Below are 24,505 nucleotides of genomic sequence, written 5' to 3' on the forward strand. Positions count from 1 at the left end.
GGTTCACTTATTCTTGGGCAATAATACTCAGTATTCGGTATATAAAAAGAAAACACAAGCGTTTTTTCTGCTCAGCTCTTCATTCTTTTGGCTCCCTGACTATGATAATTCTATTTATTCTCTTCTCTCATTCTGGGCCAAACAGCAACTATGATAAATTCCAAGGTCTAGATCATCAAGGAAATTGTAGCTCCTATTTGAAATGTTTTCTGGAAACCTTTAAAAAAATTTTTTTTGGTAGGAAATTAAAATGTTATTTAAAACTTCACTTTCCTTCTAGGTTATATTTATAAATATAAATATAATATATATATAATAAAAGCCTAAAGTGCAAATCCCTGGATGGGTAAGAACAGATATTTACCATAGAAATAAACTGATGAAGCCTCTAAGCCTATGTGTTTTAAAGGTTGGCAGTAAAATGTTTTATGGACTTAAATGCAACATACCCAATTAAGTCTATTGGTGTCAAGACCACGGCACCTGTTTCTGGTATGTCTAGCGGTGTATTCACTGATTTCAGTCAGTACAGCAGATAATATAAATAACTAAGCAGTTGGTCCCAATAAGCTATTGCCTAAATTTTTACTTTCATGTTTCCAACGATGCTAAATTGTACTGATTTAAAATTCTGCTGGAAAACCAGATTTACCCAATTCCTCAAAGTTCCACAGGTTAAAAACGAATTTATTGTTAAACTGCGTTCCTTATAGATTTTACATTAGTATTTTTTTTTTTACTCATTTTCATCACTTCATATTCTCAAAACCAAAATTCCAGAAATTATCATAACAGAAGCATTAATCCATGTCTGGTGCCAATCAATTTATTTTAGTGGATAAAGAAGATTGTTAGTTAAAATAATACTATTATTGAAATTCTTGTTTTATCATTTACTTAGAATATTATCCTGCTTCTTAAGGTTAATTTTTTCACCAATGTTACAAAGGCTTAGATATCTGCTCTCATTTTCTTGTAAAATCTAAAAGGCTAATCCAACCAAGTTACTCCCAGAATTTGTCAATGTATTATATATCAGTTAAATAGATCTCCCAGCTTTCACACAGGCATAACACATATCTTGTGTCAGGGATTTTATAGCTGCAAATTTCAGTATTAAATACAACATGACTAAAGTTACTTATTTTATCTAATGAAGAAAACAAATGTGAAAATGTAATCAACTTGAATTAACATCCTCTGTATTTAGAAACGAATTAGATTTTGATATAATAATGGATATAGCCATGCACAAAATCACTGTCTATAAAAGCAATGCCTATTTCCTTAAACATCTTTTTCAGGCTTCAGTACCCTTTAAGGATAATTTGACATTTATTCCAATCACATCACAATGTCTATCATCTCTAAGGTTATACGCAGCACAAATCTGAACACATTTCTGCCAATACAGTCGGTTCTTAAGGTGTAATTATGGATTTGCTGTTTCCAATAGATCACCCTTTCTCTGGCCAGTCCAGTGGGACAAAAGTTGTTACTGAAGCCTTCAGAGCCCTGTAGAAGCTTTTGCTCTTGTACAGGCCATCTCATCTTGACCTGGCGTCTTCAACCAGGTAAGTGTGTGAGTCTATTTTATTACCCTACTACTTGAAACCACACGACATAACAACAGTTATAAGGCTGAAGGTATTCCAGTCAAGCTGTTTACACAGATAAAGTCTGATTCAGGTTCTCTGATTCAGATGGTACTTCTGAAAGTTTTCCAAAGCATGTGAGAAAACCAACAATTGATCCTGCTGAGTCATGCCTAATTTACTCTGTTCTTGATAATTAATTGTATGACTTTTTCTTAAGAGTTCTGAGATTTCGTGACTCGTTGACAAAATTTCTTGAAATGAGGATTAAGATAGAGAAAGCAACTGTGTTTAACACCACATAAATCCTAACTGGTTAGAGCGTGGTAAGTTGAACATACTCTTGTTAAGCTATTAAGTCCAACTGGCTCACAGAAAAAAAAAGGGAGGGTGAACAAAAATAACATTACCTTTATTTTTGACATTTTGAGCTTGTTAGTTTCCCTGTTTCTCCAAACAACATGATATCTATGACGACGTTAACTAAGAAATTACTCCCTTGGAAGCAAATCCAGAATTCCAACACATTTTTGTACATAGCAAAGAAGTAATTTACTAGTACAGTTTAATAAAAAAATTCTTTAATCAAAAGAAGTTTACATGTTGACACTTATGGCTTTACTAGAATAATCTGTCCAAATTTTAATTGTGCTAAGGATCAAACAAATATAATAGCAAAAGTTCCCTCAAAACATATTGAGTCCTAGCTTCCATTTTAAGACCTCTCAAAATTAAAATTCCAACTACTGAAATAATTTAACTCTTCATCAATCGATGAAAACAAAATTATCTGAGCAGTCAAAACATACAATGTATGCCACATGCAAACACTTAAGCATTAAAAGCCTTTTCTCCATATTCATCGTTTCAAAACAGAAGTATATTTTAGCTACTAAAAACCAACTGACCTCATCAAATAATCTTAGAAATACTATCTGTTAAAAGTTAGCCTTAAGTCTTTTGGGTTACTTGGTTCACCCTGATTTATTCCATATAAGTGAATGTTCAGAGTATAAAAAAAGCCAAACGCCACTCCTTTGTTTACTGCCTCAAAGCAGCGAATATTTCCATTTTTGCAGTCCTGTCACATGTATGATCTGGAAATAAACAAAATTCCTTTTGATATGGCCATTTTCAAATAGGTTAGTTTCCTTATATATTAGTTACTGTATAAGCATCATGGGTTGTTTTCCAATTAAAAAAATACTCCTAATGGGTGGCTTTTTAAAAAAATTCAGAAATGTCTCAAAAATAAACTTATTTAGTTTTCAATTTCAGCTATACAGTACATGTAAAGGATCTTATTAGATGGCTGAACCCTAGAGCCAGATTCATTCCTGTATACAGCCATTCTGCTCTCTGCAGGAAAGTCATGTGACTGCTAAATTCCCAGCCACAAAATTAAATTAGCTTCTAAAGTTAACATTGAGTTTTGTACCTTGTGGAACTGTTAGTTCAATGTCAGTTGGATATCTAGTTGTCATACAAAAAGGCATACAGACCACACATTGTTACAAAGCAGCAGATAATATCACACAATGTAGACTTGAGATTAATTTTAGATAGCAGGGAGTAATTATATAGAACTAATATTTTATCTACCATAAAAATGTGCAACCTACAAAAACCACAAACAGTGAAAAGACAGTCTGGTAAATCCAAGTTTGTAAAAACTATGCACAAAACCCACAGTATTGGGAAAAGAGGAAATTTTATACAAGTAGCAGTTTTAAAAATGTAACTTTTTTCTACTATCAATTACACATTAACATACATACACTAATTAAAAATATGCTACAACCAATGTCTTGAAAAGGAGCTCAACATTTCCTAAATGACTTTTCCCTCACATTTACTGTATAATGGAGCTGTTAATACTGCACAAGTACAATTAAGCAATGTTTAATTACTTTTAAACAAAGATAAAGGCATTTCCTCCCTAAAACAAGTTTTAAACATCAAAACCTATGTTTATAAAAATTTAAAACTTTCAGCAGTCTAAATATTTCTAATGAAAACCATTACAAACTTCTCAAATGTTCTTTATATTCCAGGTATGTCAACCTAGTTATCTAGCGCAGAATCCTTCAGAGATATTTCAGTCTCTCTCTCTTCACTGGATGGCCTAAAGAAAAGTGGGGGGAAAAAGGTGTGACAACTGGGATTAGGGGATTTTTTTTTTTTAAATCACCAAAGATTCAGTTATTATTTTTGGTTGAAACTTTTCTTTTACCATGTTCTATCTTCCCAATAATATGCAGATCAAGCACTGTATCTCAGGGAAGCATCAGGCCCTTTCTATCATTTCCTGCTTTAAAATGAGTTTCTTTAGAGAACATGAAAATGTTATATGCCTGTGATACCAACATATTACCATCTTTATTGAAAAGACGGGATGTTACACACAGACAGGATTTCCCTGAATTTCAGAATTAGAAGGGATGCTTGATTCCTAGTCTTATTATACAGTGGAACAAACCAAGAACTTGGTAACCATGGTTCCATATCTAGAGTGGGTATCATAATACAAAATATCCTGAGAGTCTAGATTTAATTTTTTATTATCCTGTCACAATTCAAGAAAATATGAACATAAGTCATTACTAAAGATATATTTAGTTAACTTAGTCCAAGAAAGAACAGTTATTTTTTAAAGACTGGATTCCTGCCTACCTATTCCCTTGAATACAGTGGCAAATTAGTGGGAAATAAGTATTTTTTATGATTTTGCCTTTTTGATTTGCATCTTGTTTACTGAATACAGGAACTGAATGATCAAAATATAATCCCTTCTACAACCAACCTTGGAACAATGATGTGATTTAAAAAGCAAACACATTACAACCCATTAAAACATGTCCTCACTTTTTCTTACTGCTGGTCTCATCTTTGCTTTCTTCATTGCTATCTCCATTATGTTGTGGTTGATTACTGTCTTGAGCATCAGATCCTCCATTTAGAGTCTTTGAACCTTTAGAAGGAGTCCAAGAAAAAAACTGTTAGAGCTCCTAATACTTTAGATATCCTCTAAAGATCAAAGTCAAAAATAAAACATGGCCCTGAAATTTCTAATACTTCATCTGTTTTATTTGTAATCCTTAGGGTAGAGCTGAGGCACACAATAAGAAGCAGGGTTGCTGCACATATTCACAGGAACAGGAGGTTATCAGCTCTTTGGAGCATTATGATTCAATATATTTCTCAGAAAAAAAAATCTCATACATCATTACTGATATTTTAGAACAAAAAATGTCAAAAATAGTACTAACATGATTTTGTGCCCTATTACTAAGTAAACAATAAGGGCTTCCATGTAAACTTAACTAAGAACACCTATATATATATTCCCTAATAAATGAGCACAATATCCTTCTGAATGTTGGTTTCTACATTAAGCAGCTGCTGCTAAGACTTTCAATAACACGAAATTTCGGGTACTGATTCTGTTTTAAGAGTCTATCACAGATAACATCCTAAAATACTTAAGGTTCAAATGGCATTATCCAGAATTTGCTTTGATATAATCTTCAGGGGTGTCACAGAAAAACGTGATGGGGCTATACGATAGCAATGGTCACTTGTTGTATAACTGCTCAAGTTGGTGATAGAGGGACATAGAAAGTTCATTTCTCTTTTGTGTAGGTAAGAAATTTTTCCTAATTTCAATTAAGGAAATAACTACTAATAGTGTTGATCCCTGAACAACATTGGGTTCGAACTGTAGTATTTCAATGAATACTGTAAATATATTTTCTCTTTATGTTTTCATAATTTTCTTTTCTCAATCTTTAAGAATATAGAATATAATACACACACAAATTATGTGTTAGTTGACTGTTAACGTTAAGGCTTCCAGTCAACAGTAGGCTATTAGTAGTTAAGTTTTGGGGGGAGTCAAAAGTTTTCTGGATTTTTTACTGCAAAGGGGGTTGGCACCCCTCACGCCCACATTGTTCTGCTATATGCAGAAGAGACCTTTCCGTAATTTAATGTAGATAAGGTATTAATGAGATATATCAAAGCCATTTTCTTAAAAGCGGTCCCAACAAAGAATTTACCACACACATACCTGTTTGTTCCTTTTCTAGTTTTTTGTTTGGCCCTTTCTTCCCTTGATCTTTGGTTTTATTTGCTTCTTCATGCTGTCTTTGTTCGGCAAGAGATTTATTCAGCACCTGTGTGATTACTGAATCTCCTTCACCAACCAAAAACATGTTCTTAAACTTGTTATACAACATGGTAGATTTTTCCATGATAATCTGACTCACTTTGAATCGTCGTATCTATGAAAACAAAATACATTCATAATTATTTTCCCAATTGATTTTTAAATGTTACTTTTTAATGAAGTTGGTTTTGAGGAAATTTAAAAATCGGCATGAGTTAAGATCACTTACTTTTTTCAGTGTTGTAATCATCTCAGTGTGTTTCTGAGCTTGTTGCATTGTGACCTGAAGTGAAGCTAGTTCATCCAAGGCCTCAATACATCTGTCCACATCCTTTATAAAATAGTAATTTTATAACTGTTAATTACCACAACCTTTATGACCTATTTTTAAATATTTCTTTTAAAATTTCAAATAACAAGGCAGTATAAAATAACCAGTGATAGTCCCTTTTACCTATAATTTATCCATATTTATAAAACCATGTGAGAAAATGTGAAGCTATAAAAGCAGCACTGTATTTTTAAATGAGGTAAACACTTACAAGATTATCAATTTTGAGTGAATTTTTTATTTCAGCATGTATCCTTTGAAGTCGAGAATCCATTGATGTTTCTATAAATTAAAATGTAAACAGTAAATAGTTTTTCCAAAACCATTTTTTCTGTATAACATAAGCAAAGTATAATGGAAAGATTTGGTGAACTTTTTAAATGTTATCTTCCTGCATCACTAAGAAGTTATGTCGTTCTTAGTATTTGGTTTAGAAAAGCAACATTCATTATATAAGAGAAAACTCGCCATCTTGCTTCATATTTGTAAAATAAGCAGTCCGTACCCAATAGACTCTTAATTTTTAAACATCTGCTTCACCTTACACGTTTAAGGAAAAACACAATTTCTATCTGAAACCATATTTGTCAAAAAATGGGAAAATACCTAGCTTTTGGCAATGTTACAAAAATTTGACTTATCAAATAATGAGCATTAAAATAAATGACTCCTGCCCTAACCGGTTTGGCTCAGCCTGTGGACTCAAGGGTCCCAGGTTCAATTCCCGTCAAGGGCATGTACCTTGGTTGCGGGCATATCCCCAGTGGGGAGTGTGCAGAAGGCAACTGATCGATGTTTCTCTATAATTGATGTTTCTAACTCTCTATCCCTCTCCCTTCCTCTCTGTAAAAAATCAATAAAATATATTTAAAAAATAAAATAAATGACTCCTTAGCAAGTTCACCTGCTTATATACTTATAATACAAGGCAATGTATATAGACTCCATTAGGGACTTAAAATTTACTTGTAGGATTTAAGAACATGAAATGACATGTTTTAAAACCTACACATAAAGTTTTATTTCCTTTCTATGTATAACTTAAATCATCTTAGAAAGTGAAATAACTAACCTCGCTTCTTCTCCACTTTCTTAACTTCTGGCTTCTTTCCTTCATCTTTATTCTGCCTATCAAATGTTAACACAGATATTTGAAAACATTGGAACTTTGTGATAGATTATCAAATATTCACAATCCCTTATGTAAAGTTAAAATTTTTTTCTTTAAAATGTTAAATTACTTTAAAACTTTAAAATGTAAAGTTAAAATTTTTTTCTTTAAGTCAATAGCCTAGATCACAGAGTTCTAATTCTTAGAACTCTGCAATGCCATAGGATTAATTGCTATAAATATAAGCAAACTTGTAAAAACATGCTAAAATAATCTAATGGTCTATTGTTTCATTGGCATCACAAATAAAATTTTAATAGTTGCCATGGTAAAATTTTTTTCCAACAGTAAATTGTGTATTGTTGCAAGACCAGTATTATCAGGGCCAATTGACAGGCCATAGTGAGAAGAGAATTATAATTGTTTCATAAATTCCACATCACACTTACTTTAAAAAGTAACATATTATAAAAGACTGATTTAATTATTCCCATATCTCCGAAGGTTAATTTCAGGGGTTTGAAGTTCATTTCCACATTAAATAGATGTTTAAAAGATAATACTGTTTTATAAAAATGTTTTTGCCAACATGTCAAGCTTAGATGATATTTACTAACATTTACATACCATTTCACAAATGAAAAGGTACTGTGCTACTGTAAATAACCATTTAAAATGAATTACTAATTTCTAGTACCTTGGCTTGGAGTTTGAGCCTTATAAACATTCAAATAGACAAGAACAAAAAATATCTAAAAATCAGGGTGTTTTTTTTAAAAAAAACTTTATTTTAAAATTTTGGTTACAGTTTCATTTTTGTTCTTAACAAGGCTATGTTTAATCTCTCAGGATTAAAAAAACAATTAAGATTCTAAAGAATTAAACAACAAAGGAATGTCAAGGGAAGGGCACAACTGCCCCCATTATCCGGGGTATGATCGCTATTCCAGTTTAACACCTAACTTCAAAACAAAATTAAAGTTTATATTTTCTAAATGAAATAATGTACAACCACCATCTTTTCAGCTTATTCTAATTTTCATACACAAAGCTTCATTTTAAGCTTGGAAAAAACTTTTTGCCGACCTTAGTATGTAGTGTGTACCTTACAGAAAATTTAACAATCGTAACACAGTATTAATGCCATTAATGAAGTCCTCAATTTAGTATCTGGAACATTCTTCCATCAAAGGGGGGGAAGGGGAAATTCAGTCCAATGAGTCTGTCTCAAGATCTTCATCTCTTGTTTGCTCCACTTGTATTTTCTTTTCAGTAACTGGATTAATGCTTTGAGCCCAAAATGAGATATATTTTTTATTACTGTAGATTACATGTTGTTTGGCTGGGAATACAATACAATAAACTTTATTTTGCATAATGCATTTCACACAAGCTGCATCTGAAATGCTTTACAGAGCAAAACTGTCCAAGTACAAAGTTTTGTAATAACAGGAGAAGGAAAGAAAACACAAATATTAGAATTTGAGAAAGTTACATTCGGAGGACATTCAAAAAGAAACTGAAACACAAAGATAACGTTGGATTATTAAGGAAGGATTGGGCTAGATTTTTTACTAAGCAATAGCTAATTCTGTATCTTAATTTGGAGAGCACAATAAAGTTAAAAACAAACAATGCAACAACTTTTCAGTGAAAGGATTGAAAAGGACAGGAAGAAAAAATAACTAATAGTCACAGAAATGGTCAAAGTCTAGTCTAACAGATAAAAGGGAGTAACATGTCTGAGCTTTAGATAAGTTTTTATTACTCCCTCAAGCAGCTGAAACCACTTATATATCCTCCAAACTAAGAAAGCAGATGGTCAAATGCTGCACTTGTAAAGAACGACTTTTGGCTTACAAATATATGAAGAAAAAGCACAAATTTAAGAGTACTCTAAAGAATTACTGCTTATCATTAAGTCTCTTAGTGACATAGAGCATGTTTTTAAAATCACCTCACTATAAATAAGTTTAGTCAGAATAATGCCAGAGAAATATTTTTCAGAGAAAGAACTCAGAAATGACAGTCTAAAGACTGTCATTTGTCTAGGAAAACAAATGTAACACATGAAGCCTAATTATCATTGCCATTGCTGTTTTCCTTCCAATCAAATTATTTTGTAGAATAAAATTAAAGGGGAAAATTCCCTATGTTAAGTATATATTCAAGTATGAGAACTTTAAGAGAAATCAGCTTTGAACTTGATTTATATTATACACATCTAATGCAAACCCTGTCAGCCTTTAGATTTACTTTTACTGGCTTTTGGGTTTCCAACTGTGCTTTTGTTATTTTTGCTGGTCTTTTGAGGGTGGCCTGCTGGTGGTATGACAATAAGGATATTTCTTTCATTCCACTCTGTCTGTATTTAACGTTATACAAATAAATAGTAGAGGATGGAGACACTTTCTACAGAGCCACTAACAGTAAAATCTTAGCTGCAATTTGAGTTTAAATTAAAAATACAAAGGGTGATTACCCTCAGTAAATTTCATCCTCTTACTTAGAAAGGGAGCCTAAAGCATAATTATCATCATATACTAAAGATTTTTTTCATATCACATGGGTAAAGTCACTTTAAAAAGGCTTCTTAAGGTCTGGAAAATGAGATCCCATTGTTTAAAAATGTCATGCTAGCTTTAGAAAGAAGTCAAAATTTAGAATAAGAAAATACTTACTGCTCAGTTTCCATTTGTTCCTCTTGCTTGCGTTTTCTATCTGCTGCTTCTTTCTCATGTTGGCCTTTCAGCATATTCCTCCTATGAGCGGTCTGAAAGTTTCTTCCACCTTTTCTCTTCTGTTTTGAGAATTAGGATGGATTTAGCTCATCTCAGAATTATACATGTTTTTGCCAACTTTAACTCTTTATGATTTTGGGGACTAAAATGTATTTTCTGCACTGCTATAGGAGTGATGATCTTTGCTTAAAATGAAGTATGTCAGTACCTTACTGGTTTAGTGACAACTACACTGCTCAATCTATCCAATTTGAAATTTTGGGCTTCTAAAGTGTTAAGTAATCATATAAAAATAAATAAAGGACCTATACAACCTGGGTTTACAGATCTCCAAGGGTATACAAAGAAAAGGACACATAGCTTAAACAAAATTCCTAAGCCAATAGGCACCCAAATAAAGAGCGTAGGCCTAAAGAGTAGTAAGAATTTCACTGAAAACTAGATCCTATTAACCAATGTCACCCCCCCTAAATTTAATTTTTAAAAAGTTTGTAACACTTAATATCATATAATTTTGAAAAGGTAAGATAAATTTAGAATGCACAGTAAATTAAAGTTTAAAATATGCTTTTAAACATAGCTAACTCAAGTTTATTCAGAAAGATAAAGAAATTCAGTTTAACTTTTAATCACATTTATTGGCTTTCTCAAAGATACTGAGGTTCAATAAGAACTACTTATCAAACTAAAAACAAATATTTTATTTGATAGTTAAAACATCCTACCTTTTCACCTTCTTGATCATCTCCTTCCTCTTCAGAATCAGAGGTTGACGTAACCCCTGTTTTAGCTAAGTTTTTCCTTTTAGATTCAAGTTCCTTCTTCCCTTCCTTTTTGTCTGGCTCTTTTCTTGGCTTATCTTCTTCCTTCTGGCCCTCTTCATCCTTTTTAAGCTGTTTTTTAGATTGTTTTTCCTCTTGCCCCTTTTTCTTACTTTTGTCTTCTTCAGTTACCCTATTTAAGAGAATGCAACCATGGAAAATAAACTTTTATGTAAATTAATACTTATCATTCAACTAAACTCTCTCAGTCAGCCGAATAAGTGTTTTTAGAAAACAATAAGCTATAATTTATTTGTATTTAAATATTTGTATTTACTTATTTTTAAATAAGTAAAATATAACTGAAAGTCCATCACCCAGTCACAAAAGGAAAAGAATATCCTTTTAATATAAATTACAAGATTCAAAAACTATAGTGGCATTAGGCTAACGGGAAAGTGATTCCCCGTGCCGCCCCCCTCCCTTTTTTTTTTTTTTTTTTTTACAAATTTTGTGTAATGGGACTCATTCACTGAAAAAAAAATAGTATCAAGTATTATCTTACTTGCCAAGCTGCCATTTTCTTGACTCTGTGGATATAGTAGTGTGTAAGATGGGAGAGTCCCTGAACGTTTTGAACTTATATTCTACATATTCATAAGAAATTAGTTTAAAAAGTAGTAACACTGGGAAACATACAATTGCATGTGAACTGCATATGATCAAATACTGTAATTTTAGAATTAAAACAGTCTTTACAAGGTAAAAGGCTCCCAACTTATACATATAAACTACATGGCCAGTTAAATGTAGTATCCCTATAGAACTCCCTATCCCTAAAGAACTTGAGCATTCCCATCAACACTGGATTTCATAGACCACTAAAACAAGTCAACCTACTGAAATTGCTCCTAATCCTAACATATCATTGGATGGTATTTATGCTAACAAGTACAGAAGATAAAACTGAGTATGTTTTAACAGGCTCGAGAAGAATCAAATGATGCTAACTACATAACTTTATAGTGTGTGTGTGTGTATTCAACTAAAGTACAAAGAAATACAACTTGAAGTTTGGATGAGCTGTTTTAAGACAAACCTTTTTTACTGTTTAAGTAATTCTATTGAAATTTTCACATTACACAATTATATCAATGAATTTGAAAGCTGGAAGGGACCTATGTGACCTGGCTTTAAGGCTGGTAAACTGAACTCTAATATATTATACAACTAGAGGCCCGATGCACGAAATTCACACAAGGGGCTCTGGCCCCCACCGCCGCGGCAGCAGACAGGGGCCTCTGCCACCTCTGCGGACATCCGGTTTAATTAGCATATTACGCTTTTATTATTATAGATAGGTAAAACTCTCACATGTGATAACTCATAAGAAAGCTGGAATGGAATGGGTTGAAAAAGTTAGTGCAACCCATTCCATTTGACAAATGAGAAAATGATGGTGCAAAACGTCAATAATTAGCCCAATAACCTCCTACCAAACTTGCTTCATTGAACTCTTAAGAGATTACTAAATTGGAAAAGATAAAAAATTACTCTTTATCACTTTAGAAATTGTCACATAACTATCAAGTATGCTTATTTTCAAATATCAAATGGATTTCTCCTTTACTTTTAACCGATGGAAGAAATGTAGTATTTCCATAAATGTGAATATTTTGATCATAATTTCATTGAGATAGGAATAGAGTACAATGTAAAAAGCATTTTCATGGCTCTTATTAGCTACTGACCACTTGCCTCCCCCAAAATGTTACCCACCCCATGGATGGAGGCAGATATTAAAATACAAATAACCTTTGACCCAACACATCTGCTTCTAGCACTGTATTCTTACCAATATATCTGCATATTACAAAACAATAAAAGATAGTGTTTTTAAAAAGATGTACCTATAGCCCTGGCCAGTGTGTTAAATAGTTAGAGCGTTGGCCTGAAGAACTAAGGGTCACGGGTTCAATTCCTGATTAAGAGCACAAACTGGGTTGCAGGTTCAAGCCCTGGTTAGTCAGAATGCATATGGAAGGCAAGCAACTGATGTGTCCCTCTCACATCAATGTTTCTCTCTCTCACTATCTCTCTTCTCTCCCTCCACCCCTTTCCCCAAAAATTAATGGAAAAAAAGATCCTCAGGTGAGGATTGACCAAGAAGGGGAGGGGAGGGGGAAGAAAGAAAGATCTATGGATGGTTCTTAGGAATTATAATACACAATGGAATACCATACAGCTGTTTTTAAAGAAAAAAAATGATTAGAAAGTATATCATAAAATCACAAGAAATAGATAATTTCAAGGTTTAATGAACAGTATCAAAGCAGAGAATTACAAAAATGTAATGATCACTACTTGCTAAAAAATAATTTTCCCAATGGTCCTCCTTACCACACCTTCCATGAAAAACAGGTTTCCCCATAGTGACAACTTTCCTTTTTAAGAGGTTAAGTTACAATAGGAAATTTGTATTTGTAAATTCCTTTAGTCTTTTAATGTATAAATTAGTAAAACCTACTGCAAACACACCCAAAATATCTCAGTGGCTTATAACAAATATTTCTTAATTTACATGAGCATTATGAGATGGTTTCAGTTCTTCTGGGCTTATTCCACTGTCTTATCATTTCAGGACCCACGCAGAGAAGCTATCACTGACAGATACATGCTGTTCTCATGGTGGAGAGTGGAAGTTTCAAAAAAACTTATCCAGCCCTAGCCGGCTTGGCTCAGTGGATAGAGCATCGCCTGCGGACTGAAGGGTCCCAGGTTCGATTCCGGCCAAGGGCACATGCCTGGGTTGCCGGCTCCATCCCCAGTGTGGGGTGTGCAGGAGGCAGCCAATCAATGATTCTCTCATCATTGATATTTCTCTCTCTCTCCTTCTCCCTTCCTCTCTGAAATCAATAAAGAAATTTTTTTTTTTTTAAAAAAGAACTTATCCAGTTTAGCTGTGCATTCTACTGAGTTTGTTTTCAGATCCACAGCCGAGAGTGCCTATTGCCAATGCCCAGTCTACATACAGTGTGAATTAAAAATAAATATAGCAAGATACTGCTATTTTGCAGTTGTCCATCACCTCAGCAAAAAGCTTTTAGTACAAAGAAATTGATACCAGCAACCCAAACATAAAATATGTGACCTATCTGGTTTTGAGAATGGAAAACTAAACTCTAATATATTATTATACAATGGGCAAAACTGTCACATGTGAAAACTCACAAGAAAATACATTCAGTGAACTTGTGACTTTCGGTAAAGAAGAAATTTCAAGATAGAATGCTGGGATCTCAAGTTGGCTGTTACCAAGATAAATAGGGTACTTTAAGAAAGAAATGAGTTCAAAAAAATAATACGAAAACAAAAAGAACACAAAAATTCCATGCATTTTAGGTTGAAAGTTGCCTCCATCCTGTAAAATATTTTTAAATTCAAAGACTGGGTTCAAAGATCCAATCAAGGGTAAGCTGCCAGCCTTTCCTTAAGAATTCAAATTTGGTACCTTGATCCTTCAGATGGACAAATAGTTCTAGGGTAAAGAGACCAAGGGGTGTGTTCTCAGGAAAACCAACTCAAAGTGCCTGTAATTAAGTATAAAAAGATAAGCATGCTTGGCCAGTGTGGTGGTTGAGTGCCGACCCATGAAACAGGAGGTTACTGGTTGAGTCCTTGTTGGGGAATATGCCTGGGTTGTAGGCTCGATCCCCAGTGGGGGGCATGAAGGAGGCAGTCGATCTATGTTTCTCTCTCATCAATGTTTCTATTTCTCTATCCTCTTTTCCTCTCTGAAAATCATTAAAAACTTTTTTTTCTGGGAACCTTTTTAAAAAAAAATCTTTATTGTTGAAAGTGTTACATATGTCCCCTTTTCCCCCACTGACCCCTCTAGCCCACACCTGCCCCCTGCCTTCACCACCCTACTGTCTGTGTCCATGGATATTATGCATATACTAGAGGCCCGATGCACGAAATTCATACAAGGTGGGCCTTCCTTCTCCTGGCTGCTGGCACCAGCTTCCCTCTGGCCGCTTTTATTCCGGAAAGATGTCCAGTCTAATTAGCATATTACGCTTTTATTATTATAGATGCATACAAGTTCTCTGGTTGATCTCTTCCCACCTACCCCCACCTTCCCTCTGAGATTGGACAGTGAGACCACACCGCACACAAAGCTGACTAGAATGCAACACATACACACTGACAATACAGTATTATTACCAAAACTAATACCAGCCTACATCAAAAAGTAATGGAGATCTAAAAAGGAACCTTGAGCCCCTAACTTCTCATAGTCGGAAAGCAGACTAAGAACTACTCAACTGGTAAGGAGGATAACATTCGCCAATGAACTTTTCACATGCAACTCAGCATGATAATTAAAAGCACAGAACTCTCAGGCATCAGCCAAAAGCCATGCAGAGAAATGGACTAGGAAGATACTCTCAGGGGAATCTGGAGTCTAATCAAGGGAGATCTCCCAGTATGTTCCCAGCATAATTTCAGATTTCCTATGAACAATGCTGTGCACCTCTTAAACCTCTCCTTTCCAAATGGGAATATTTATTTTGGTTTCCTGTCACAGATCCACATGGGTGTCTAAAGGGGAGTGGAGAACAGATAACTTGTGTTTTCAGTTCCTAAGTTATCCAGAGCAAAGCCTTATGTTGATCATGAAAAGCTAGATTTTGTGTCTGGTGTCATGATTCATCTAAGGATCAGGATCAATGAGATTTATGTGGTATGTTTTTTTAAAAAAACATTTAATTTTTTAAAAAATATTTTTATTGATTTCAGAGACGAAAGGAGAGGGGAGAGAGAGAGATAGAAACATCAATGATGAGAAAGAATCATTGATCGGCTGCCTCTTGCACACCCCCTTACTGGGGTTGAGCCCACAACCTATTCATGTGCCCTTGGCTGTAATCGAACCCGGGACCCTTCAGTCCAAAAGCCGATGCTCTATCCACTGAGCCAAACAAGCTAGGCTATGTGGTATGTTTTAAAACAAAACCAAACTCACCTGCATATGTACCTAACTTAATTTCACTACAGTAGTTAATATGTTGTAATTCTATGCCACTTTTTTTAATTCTTAGGAAGGGAGAGGGACAGGGACAGGAAGAGGAAGAGGAAGAGGGACAGGGAGAGGGAGAGGCAAACATCAATGATGAGACAATCATTGATCGGCTGCCTCCTGCATGCCCCACACTGGGTATAGAGCCCACAACCTGGGCATGTGCCCTGACTGGGAATTGGACCGTGACCTCCTGGTTTATGGGTCAACGCTCAACCACTGAGCCACATCGGCTGGGCTAAGTAGTAGTATTTTTAAGTAAGCTATTCTGGAAGAGAAAAAAGATTTGTGGAAATTGCTTCAAGAACACTTTGCTTAAAATTTCCTTAAACATACTGTCTGCCCAAATTCCCTATTACAAATTTTACCCTGCATTTTCTATTATACCGATTTTTAATTTTTATGTAATAAAAAACTAGAACAGTTTTCCTCATAATTTTTAGAAAAATAGAATAACAAATACCCTATACAATAAAACTAGTAAAAAGGCAAAGAGATTTATGCTTATTTAAAGTCAAATGTCTAACATTGCATAACTATACATTAAAAATGAACTTACATGTCACTCTCTGAAGGACAGGTCTGTTTTACCATTTTGGGTCTGCCTCTTGGTTTTGGGATCTTGACTTCTGTAGCTAACATTCACAGAAAAAAAAATCTGTAACTACCAGCTTTCCCTCCAAATGTAAATCTTACATATAAAGATTACGAATGATATACTGGGGTGGGCAAAAATAGGTTTATTGATGGCAATAAAGAACTCTGTGCTTGAGGATAGCAGGTAGACTTCAAGAATAATGAAGGCTGGCAATTTGAGCACTTACGGATTGTATCAAAGTGCACTGTGACAATCTTTTGAGTTAATAAAGTTATAATCATAACCATACAAACAACTATAAACCTACTTTTGCTCATCCCTGTTAGGAGTATTACTTAGTGGTTTATTAGAGATACTATTATTTTAAGTTTTAAAGATAATATCCTTCCAACGAATCAAAGGAGCAACAGCTGAAAATTTGAATAGATTAACAAAGTAATTTTAAATCTGTCCTTAGTATGGCTGAGAGGGCTTAAAAGAACATCCTTCACTGTTGTTTTAACAAAGTACGACAAAACTATGAGTTGCACTTATATCCAATATTCATATACATATTACAATATTGTGTATATATGTACATTCACAACTGAAAATTTGTAATCTGATTTCAGTGCTGATGATAGCTGCATACTGTAAAGCAATAATGCAATAATTAAAAATATTGATAACTTTGTTCAAATGCCGTTTCTCTTGCTTTCATTATGACTCCATTTGGAAAGCTTATGCTCTCTAAAGTAAGAGGTAAAATAAACCCATCATTCATATAATTTAAACCTCACCACTGCCTCATTTGCCGCTTTTAGGGGAAGATACAACAGGGATAAAACAGGAAATGACAAGTCCCAAGCAATTATTTCAAATTTAAATATTTCATTACACAGAGCAGAAACTAAGTTGATCTACTTTAAAACTTGTACATTATACATATCTAGTTGCCTATCCAACTATTCCAAAGTATCTGAGGCACAACACTTAAAATATCTGTAACATTAACCATAAGCCAGAGTTTTAAACATAATCCTACCTGCAGGTCGTCCTCTTTTAGGACTCACTTTTAGATTAGCAGAGGCTGTTGCTGTTGTCACTACTCCTGCCTCCTCGGTTTCTACTTGCTTTTCTGCCTGAATCACAAAGATTTAATTAACTTATTTAGTAAATAGTAGGCATTCCAGTTTTAGTCAATGGCCAAAATAAGCCACTCTAAGATAACAAATTCAAGTATAAGCATAACTTCCATATGCTATTTTTCAACAGTTGTCTCATCAAGTGAGATCTTCAACTTAGCTTATAATTCTAGTGAACAATTTTAAGAAACAAACAAAAATTTCACTCTTTAGATATTATTAACCTAAAAAAGTCATTTGGAAATATAAAGGTAATACTCTCAAAGCAAAATAGTAACCAAAGTATAATGTAATTACACTTTAACAACCAATACATTCTTTATAAATGTACTTTAGATATCTAAAAATGCTAACACTTTACACTTAACATAGAACTCAAGTTAATATTCTAATATTAGAAAACGCAAGAAATTAAGTGCTGATTATTTTTTAAACTGTTAATATGTACACATTTTATTTTTGAATGGACTATAAGATGTTATTGTTTTTTTAAAAAATCTTCACTTGAGGTCATTCTTAGAGAGAAGGAAGGGGGAGAGAGAAAGAAAGAAGAAAAGAGGAGGGAGAGAGGGAGGGGGGGAGAGAGAGAGAGAGAGAGAGACAGAGACAGACAGAGACATCCGCCCTCCTTATGCGCCCCAACCAGGAATCGGACCTGCAACCCAGATATGTGACATGAGTCGGCAATCCCTTGGTGCATATGATGATGCTCAGCCAAGTGAGCCACTCCAGCTGGGCTGAAAACTGTTACTCTTATTTTCCATACAGGGGGATTTACTACAGTGTAGAAAATAAATCCCAATGACACTCTGAAAACTATAATGCCCCCAGAGACAATAGCCCCAAATGAGAGTCAATTTAATTGATTCAAGTATTATAGTAGAACAAAGGTTAGGAACCACTAATTAGAAAGGAAATACAATCTTGATCATAATGGAAAAGGGAAGAAACAGTAAAGAGAACCAAGAAGTATGGGGGGACCACTATGAACTGCTGCCCCACCTCCAATTATTTAGAATTCAACAGTAACTAGATCAACAAAAATTAAGGCAATAACGCAAAAGCAAGCACAATCCAATGTTGATAAAAAATTAAAAATCTTTAATCAACAATCTGATTTGCAAACTTTTATGAGATAGTGCCCAATACTGGTAAGAATATGGAAAATCATCCTATATAATAAAAGGCTAATATGCAAATTGTCCCCTCCACCAGGAGTTCAACCAACTGCCCACGGCCCCTCCCCCCAGCTGCTCCCACCCCTGATCGACTCCCCCACCCTGGGCCTCTAGTTCAAATAATTACTGATGATCAATAAACTGGTAACACCTTTCTGAAATAATATCTTTATGAACGAACACTGGCAATAAAGAATATGCGAATCGGACTTAGCAATCCCACTTCTAAGTTTATCCATTTCCTTTTTGTTAGTTTTTTTAAACATTATTTTTGCCTTTATAATAGGAATATAATGATGCATATAATAAGCATTATTAAAAGTCAATAAACTCATCTAATATAACTCTTGAATTGTTCTTCAAAAAAACTGTTCCTAAACATTACCTCAGGTTGTTTTCTATAATTTTAAGCATTTACAAACCACCTACCTCTACCCCAGGGAGTCAGGGAGCTGTGTTTTTACCAAGTTCCTCAGATATCAAAGATTGAGATCTCAACTATAAGAGCCCCTTTTCTATTGAGGCATTAAGAGGGCAAAAGTTCTCTAAAATTCAGTTCAAACTTTTGAGTCTTCAGTTCAAAATAAAACCTCTTCTAGTCGACCAATGATTCTCTCTCATCACTGATCTCTCTCTCCTTCTCCCTTCCTCTCTGAAATCAATAAAAATATATTTAAAAATAAAACCTCTTCATTTACAATTTCTTCTTTTGCAAATAAATCAAGATATTAAGACTTTATAGGTAGAATGGATCTTTTGAGGAGATTCTAATAAGAGGTAATAAGTTCATTAGTAATTAATACCATAAATAAAAATAACCCTAATCTTAAGCAGAAAATCAGCTCTACCATGGATATGTTTTTTAACTTATGGCAAAATCATTCAAGTAAAATCCATTCCTCATGAAAATAAAAGCAAATTAAGAAATATTTCATCCACAGAAAAGACTATTATATTACTCCACATATACATATATTTAAATTCTAAATGCTAATATTCTGACTAAATTAATTTCTTCTGTATTTTACCTGATCTCACTGAAACCTATAACCCTTTGACACATTTTCTCTCCATTCATTACTACACTTTCTACCTCTATTCCCTTCATGATCTCACCCCCCTCACACACACACTCACCTTATGAAATTACAGTGTTTCTATTCATTCTCAAGCCCTCTGCATAGTTGTTTTGCTGCACCTGTCCCACATATCTCCAACAGAGGATTACTATAAAACTCTACTTTCCCTGCTCTATTATTCCCTGCTGCTGAGCCCTCCTGAAAAAAAATTATACAAATATGCATTCATTTTATACTATCTCAGTTGGGATCTCAAAGCCACCCATTAATCCTTTACCCTGTCTTTTGTAGTACCCTTTTCTCCCCTCACTAGTATAAATTTGCAATTCTTTCTTCTCCCTTTATACCATTTAAGCAGCCTTGCTTTGAATTGAGTGCATGAGAAGGGAGAGACAGAGGCCAGCAGGAAGGAATTTCCTTAACTTACAAGTCCCTGTAAAAATTTTAATAGCCTACTCCACCCTTCCCTTCAACGTTAAAACGGATGAAATGTCCATCAACTCCTTCTTCCTGGCAAGTCTATTCTTTGTAATGTGCCCTCCCTTCTCTCTCATCCAGCATGTCCTGACATCAATAATTCATCTTTCCACATGTTGGATCTTTCCTACTTTTGCAAAGAAGCATTAATTCCTCTACTGTATTTTTCCACTTTAAACACTCTCCCTTAACCATGCAAATCCCTGTTGCTACCTTCTTTCTCCTTTCCTTCAAAGATTTCAGAAACACAGTGTAATTTTAACATTAAATATTGTATTCACCAGCATGCTAAATCTGTTTTTTTTTTTTTTAAATTTCTAGTCACAACTTTTTTTTTTTTTTTTTTTAATATATTTTATTGATTTTTTTACAGAGAGGAAGGGAGAGAGAGAGAGAGAGTTAGAAACATCGATGAGAGAGAAACATCGACCAGCTGCCTCCTGCACATCTCCTACTGGGGATGTGCCCGCAACCCAGGTACATGCCCTCGACCGGAATCAAACCTGGGACCTTTTGGCTCAGTGGATAAATCTGTTTTACTGTTTAACGTTAAAGCATCCTGCTACATATCTTACTGGAACCCCTCTACACCAGGGCACTACTGACCACTCCCTCATTCTTAAAATTCTGTTCTCCCTTTTGATATGCTTCTCCTAGCTTTCCTCCTGAGAGTTCATTCTCCGCAGGAATTATAAAAAGCAACCTTTCATCTCCATTATATTCCCTCAAGATTCTCATTTCTGCATTCTTCCCAGTAAACATTCTACCTCGACTACTTCAGCTATATTCTATCTTTATATCAGTGATGGCATCTTTAACTTTTACCTTTTCCCCCTTTGGTGTCAGAATAATATATACAGGGTGTCCCCCCAAATGTATACACACACTTTGAATAATTATAAAGGTAGTGTTTATTAAAATACATTTCATTTTCAAAATTGAGCTATCAGCTGTTAAAGTGTGTATACATTTTTGGGACATCCTGTATATATATCTTTAGTCTTATTTCCACAAGTGTTTCACTTCCTTCTCCCCATGCCTCTGCTCCCAAATCAACATCTCTTGTATTCTCAGAATCGAATCTAGTCATACAAGCCAAAAGACCTTAGAGAAGTGGTTCTCAACCTTCCTAATGCCGCGACCCTTTAATACAGTTCCTCATGTTGTGGTGACCCCCAACCATAAAATTATTTTCGTTGCTACTTCATAACTGTAATTTTGCTACTATTATGAATCGTAATGTCTGATGCAGGATGTATTTTCATTGTAACAAATTGAACATAATTAAAGCATAGTGATTAATCACAAAAACAATATGTAATTATATATGTGTTTTCCGATGGTCTTAAGCGACCCCTGTGAAAGGGTCGTCCGCCCCCTCCCTTCACATCCACTCCCATCAACTATCATCTTTACTCCCTAAAGTGCTCTTATATCCAATCTCTCATGGAATTTACCAAGACACCTGCTATAAAGTTCCTCCTGTCCTTCCAATCTTATGCGAACTCCTTAGTAAGGTGTTCCATAATTTAGTTACCAAGTCACTATCATAACTCCCCACTTAAACTCTCTTGTTTTATGTATTTATTGTCTGTCTCAACAAAAATGTGTTCAACGAGAACAGAGACCTTATCTTTTTACTTCACTGCTCAATTCTCTGCCTGGGCCAGTGAAGTTAGTATTAAAATCTGAATGAATTAACCAGTAAACTGGTCTCACCAGTCCAATCTAATCCCCATCATTCACACTGCTTTACGAGGAGACATGTAAAATTTAAAGTGATTCAATGGCTTCCCATCACTTCTCTAAGTTCAGGTTATCCCACATAACATATTTTGTGTACCCTCTTACCTCTAACTTTATGGTCTGGTAATCTGAAATATAACACTTGAAATGCTTGAAATGAAATTTTCTCTACACCTCTGTATATATTATTCTAACTGCCTCATATGCCCTTCCCGTCTCTTCATCCATCTGACAAAATTCTTCCTATCATTTAAGATATTGTTAAAGTTATCATAGCCTCTTCCACTCACCTCCCATATAGGATAAAAAGTCACCGTAATTCATTGTTTTCCTATTTTACTTCTTCATTAGATACTGAACTATTAATTTTCTTTGTATCTTTGGCAAACAACAGCCTGAGATAAAAATTGGTCAGAAAAACTTCATATAGGGAAAAAACATTAGTTAAAAGCATAGAATGTATGCTTTCCTAAACTGTCATTTCATGCAACAAATTTCTGAGAATAACATAATAATGGACAACACTTATATTAGTACTTTATAATTTATTTTGAGTATTATATGTGTAACATTTTTCTCAACTACTTCATTAGTATATATTATTATCCATTTTATAAACTTGAAACAGCATCATTCATTGAAAGGAATAAAAATTGGTTCATTTTATTTTCTTTACCATTCAACTTATCTTAAGGATGCTGTATCATTATGAAAAGAAAAGTTTTGCCCTAGCCGGTGTGGCTCAGTTGGTTGGAGCATCATCCCATGCACTGAGGGGTCTTGAGTTCGATTCCTGTCAGAGCACATACCTAATTTGCAGATGTGAACACAGGCAGGGGCGTATATGGGAAGCAACCAATCGATGTTTCTCTCTCTCCCTTTGTCTCTCTAAAAGTCAATGAAAGCATATCCCCAGATGAAGATTAGGGAAAAAAAAAAAAAGAAAAGAAAAACAGTTTTGATAAGTAAACAAAACCTACCCTTTAAACAATTAAAGGAATTAAGAGTAAAAGGCAAAACTGAAGCTAAATGGTAAGGTTTCATTATATCTACTCTTCCTTAGTGCAACTGAAAAATTATTTAAGCAGTAAAATTACCTTTCTCTTTCTTCCTCTTCTGGCAGCTTTTGGAGTGGTTATGTCAATTGCTTTAGTCACATCCTAGAAAAAATTACAGATGAAATAAAATAAATGTTGCCAAGACTGAAAGAAAATTTCTTAAACTGAAAGTCAAAAGCACACGTCACTAAAACTACTAGGGAAATTGGTTTTGCTTCTCTAATCTTTGAAATTATAAACATTAAGTCTTAACATTATCACCTAGCCTGTGTGGATGAGTGGTTGAGCATTGACCCAGGAGGTCATGGTTCAATTTAATTCTGGGTCAGCGCACATGCCCGGGTTGCGGGCTCAATTCCCAGTAGGGGGCATGCAGGAGGCATTCGAACGATTTTCTCTCATCACTGATGTTTCTCTCCCTCTCCCTTCTTCTCTCTGAAATCAATAAAATCATTTTCTTAAAAGCCTTAACATTATCATTGTAAGGTCAAAGTAATAGCCAGTATATTTGCCAAAAAGTAAAAATTCTTTTCTCTGTCAGATCAAATCTAATAAAGTCACACTTGTTAGCATACCAGGAAGTTTATATATTTAAATTTATGAAATCACTTTTTCTACAGTAAAGTTCTGAATTTTAAGAGGTGGCTGGGATTTTGGAGATCATCTAATAACCATTTCATGAGGCCTAGAAGGGCTAAATGAGTCTCCTTACTCACAGAGTTTGAAATAAACTTAGGTTTTTAAAAATCCAGTTCAATGCCCTTTCCAGTACATCCATTACACAAAACCTTGCTTTAAAAATATTCCTGCCCTGGCCGGTTTGGCTCAGTGGATAGAGCGTCGGCCTGTGGACTCAAGGGTCCCAGGTTTGATTCTGGTCTAAGGGCATGTACCTTGGTTGCTGGCACTTCCCCAGTGGGGAGTGTGCAGGAGGCAGCTGATCTATGTTTCTAACTCTCTATCCCTCCCCCTTCCTCTCTGTAAAAAATCAATAAAATATATTAAAAAATATATATATATTCTTAACAAATAGTAATCCACTCTCCTATAGGTGGACCTCATATTTTGCACAGCAAAATAACCTCAAATAAAAACATCCATTCATATTAAGGACGCAAAAATTATTTTACAAAACGGTATTTAATATTTACACAAGGAAATAAGTCTTACATTCTCTCATTCATTATCCAACTACTTTAAAAGATTACTTTCTACTTTACAATCAAGTAATCATCTCATTTTACAATTTCTTCCTTGCAACAAAATGGACTTAGAATATAAGAGAAATTAAACATACCTCATTACTGGCTTTTTCTTCATGGTCAGTATCTTCCTTTGAAACACTAGTTTCTTTTTCTTCCACTTCAACATCAGATGATGCATTTGATTGTTTAGCTGATGCCTATGAAGAATTGAGTGTATTAATTTCATAAAATAAAACTTTTACCAAATTTA

At 34.3% G+C, this 24,505-nt stretch overlaps 2 protein-coding genes across 7 annotated transcripts in view; one reads left to right on the forward strand and one right to left on the reverse strand.

Moving 5' to 3' along the window:
- The window catches only part of SNAPC3 (small nuclear RNA activating complex polypeptide 3), a 44,006-nt gene extending 27,672 nt beyond the window's left edge, over positions 1 to 16,334 (forward strand). Inside the window, exons 10-11 of the mRNA XM_070431710.1 lie at positions 1,457 to 1,574; positions 13,349 to 16,334. The gene's annotated coding sequence lies outside the window, so the exon portion shown is untranslated. The remainder of the gene's footprint in view (positions 1 to 1,456; positions 1,575 to 13,348) is intronic.
- Positions 1 to 24,505, reverse strand: part of PSIP1 (PC4 and SRSF1 interacting protein 1) — a 48,815-nt gene that overhangs the window by 4,087 nt on the left and 20,223 nt on the right. The window contains exons 5-16 of one of the 6 annotated variants that reach the window (XM_070431704.1): positions 24,348 to 24,452; positions 23,090 to 23,152; positions 17,413 to 17,509; positions 16,350 to 16,425; positions 10,672 to 10,900; positions 9,887 to 10,005; positions 7,167 to 7,222; positions 6,306 to 6,376; positions 5,993 to 6,094; positions 5,665 to 5,878; positions 4,461 to 4,566; positions 1,181 to 3,720 (exon numbers count right to left, since the gene is read on the reverse strand). In XM_070431704.1, coding sequence (XP_070287805.1) covers positions 3,660 to 3,720; positions 4,461 to 4,566; positions 5,665 to 5,878; positions 5,993 to 6,094; positions 6,306 to 6,376; positions 7,167 to 7,222; positions 9,887 to 10,005; positions 10,672 to 10,900; positions 16,350 to 16,425; positions 17,413 to 17,509; positions 23,090 to 23,152; positions 24,348 to 24,452 — 1,299 coding nt within the window. In that variant the 3' untranslated portion in view covers positions 1,181 to 3,659. Of the gene's footprint in view, positions 1 to 1,180; positions 3,721 to 4,460; positions 4,567 to 5,664; positions 5,879 to 5,992; positions 6,095 to 6,305; positions 6,377 to 7,166; positions 7,223 to 7,989; positions 8,628 to 8,659; positions 8,725 to 9,886; positions 10,006 to 10,671; positions 10,901 to 16,349; positions 16,426 to 17,412; positions 17,510 to 23,089; positions 23,153 to 24,347; positions 24,453 to 24,505 lie in introns of those variants that run through there. The other 5 variants (XM_070431703.1, XM_070431705.1, XM_070431707.1 and 2 more) reach the window with 5 other exon arrangements.

This window comes from Myotis yumanensis, unplaced genomic scaffold, assembly GCF_028538775.1.
Source record: "Myotis yumanensis isolate MYYU_CA2020_CCGP unplaced genomic scaffold, mMyoYum1.0.hap1 SCAF_12, whole genome shotgun sequence".
Taxonomy (NCBI): domain Eukaryota; kingdom Metazoa; phylum Chordata; class Mammalia; order Chiroptera; family Vespertilionidae; genus Myotis; species Myotis yumanensis.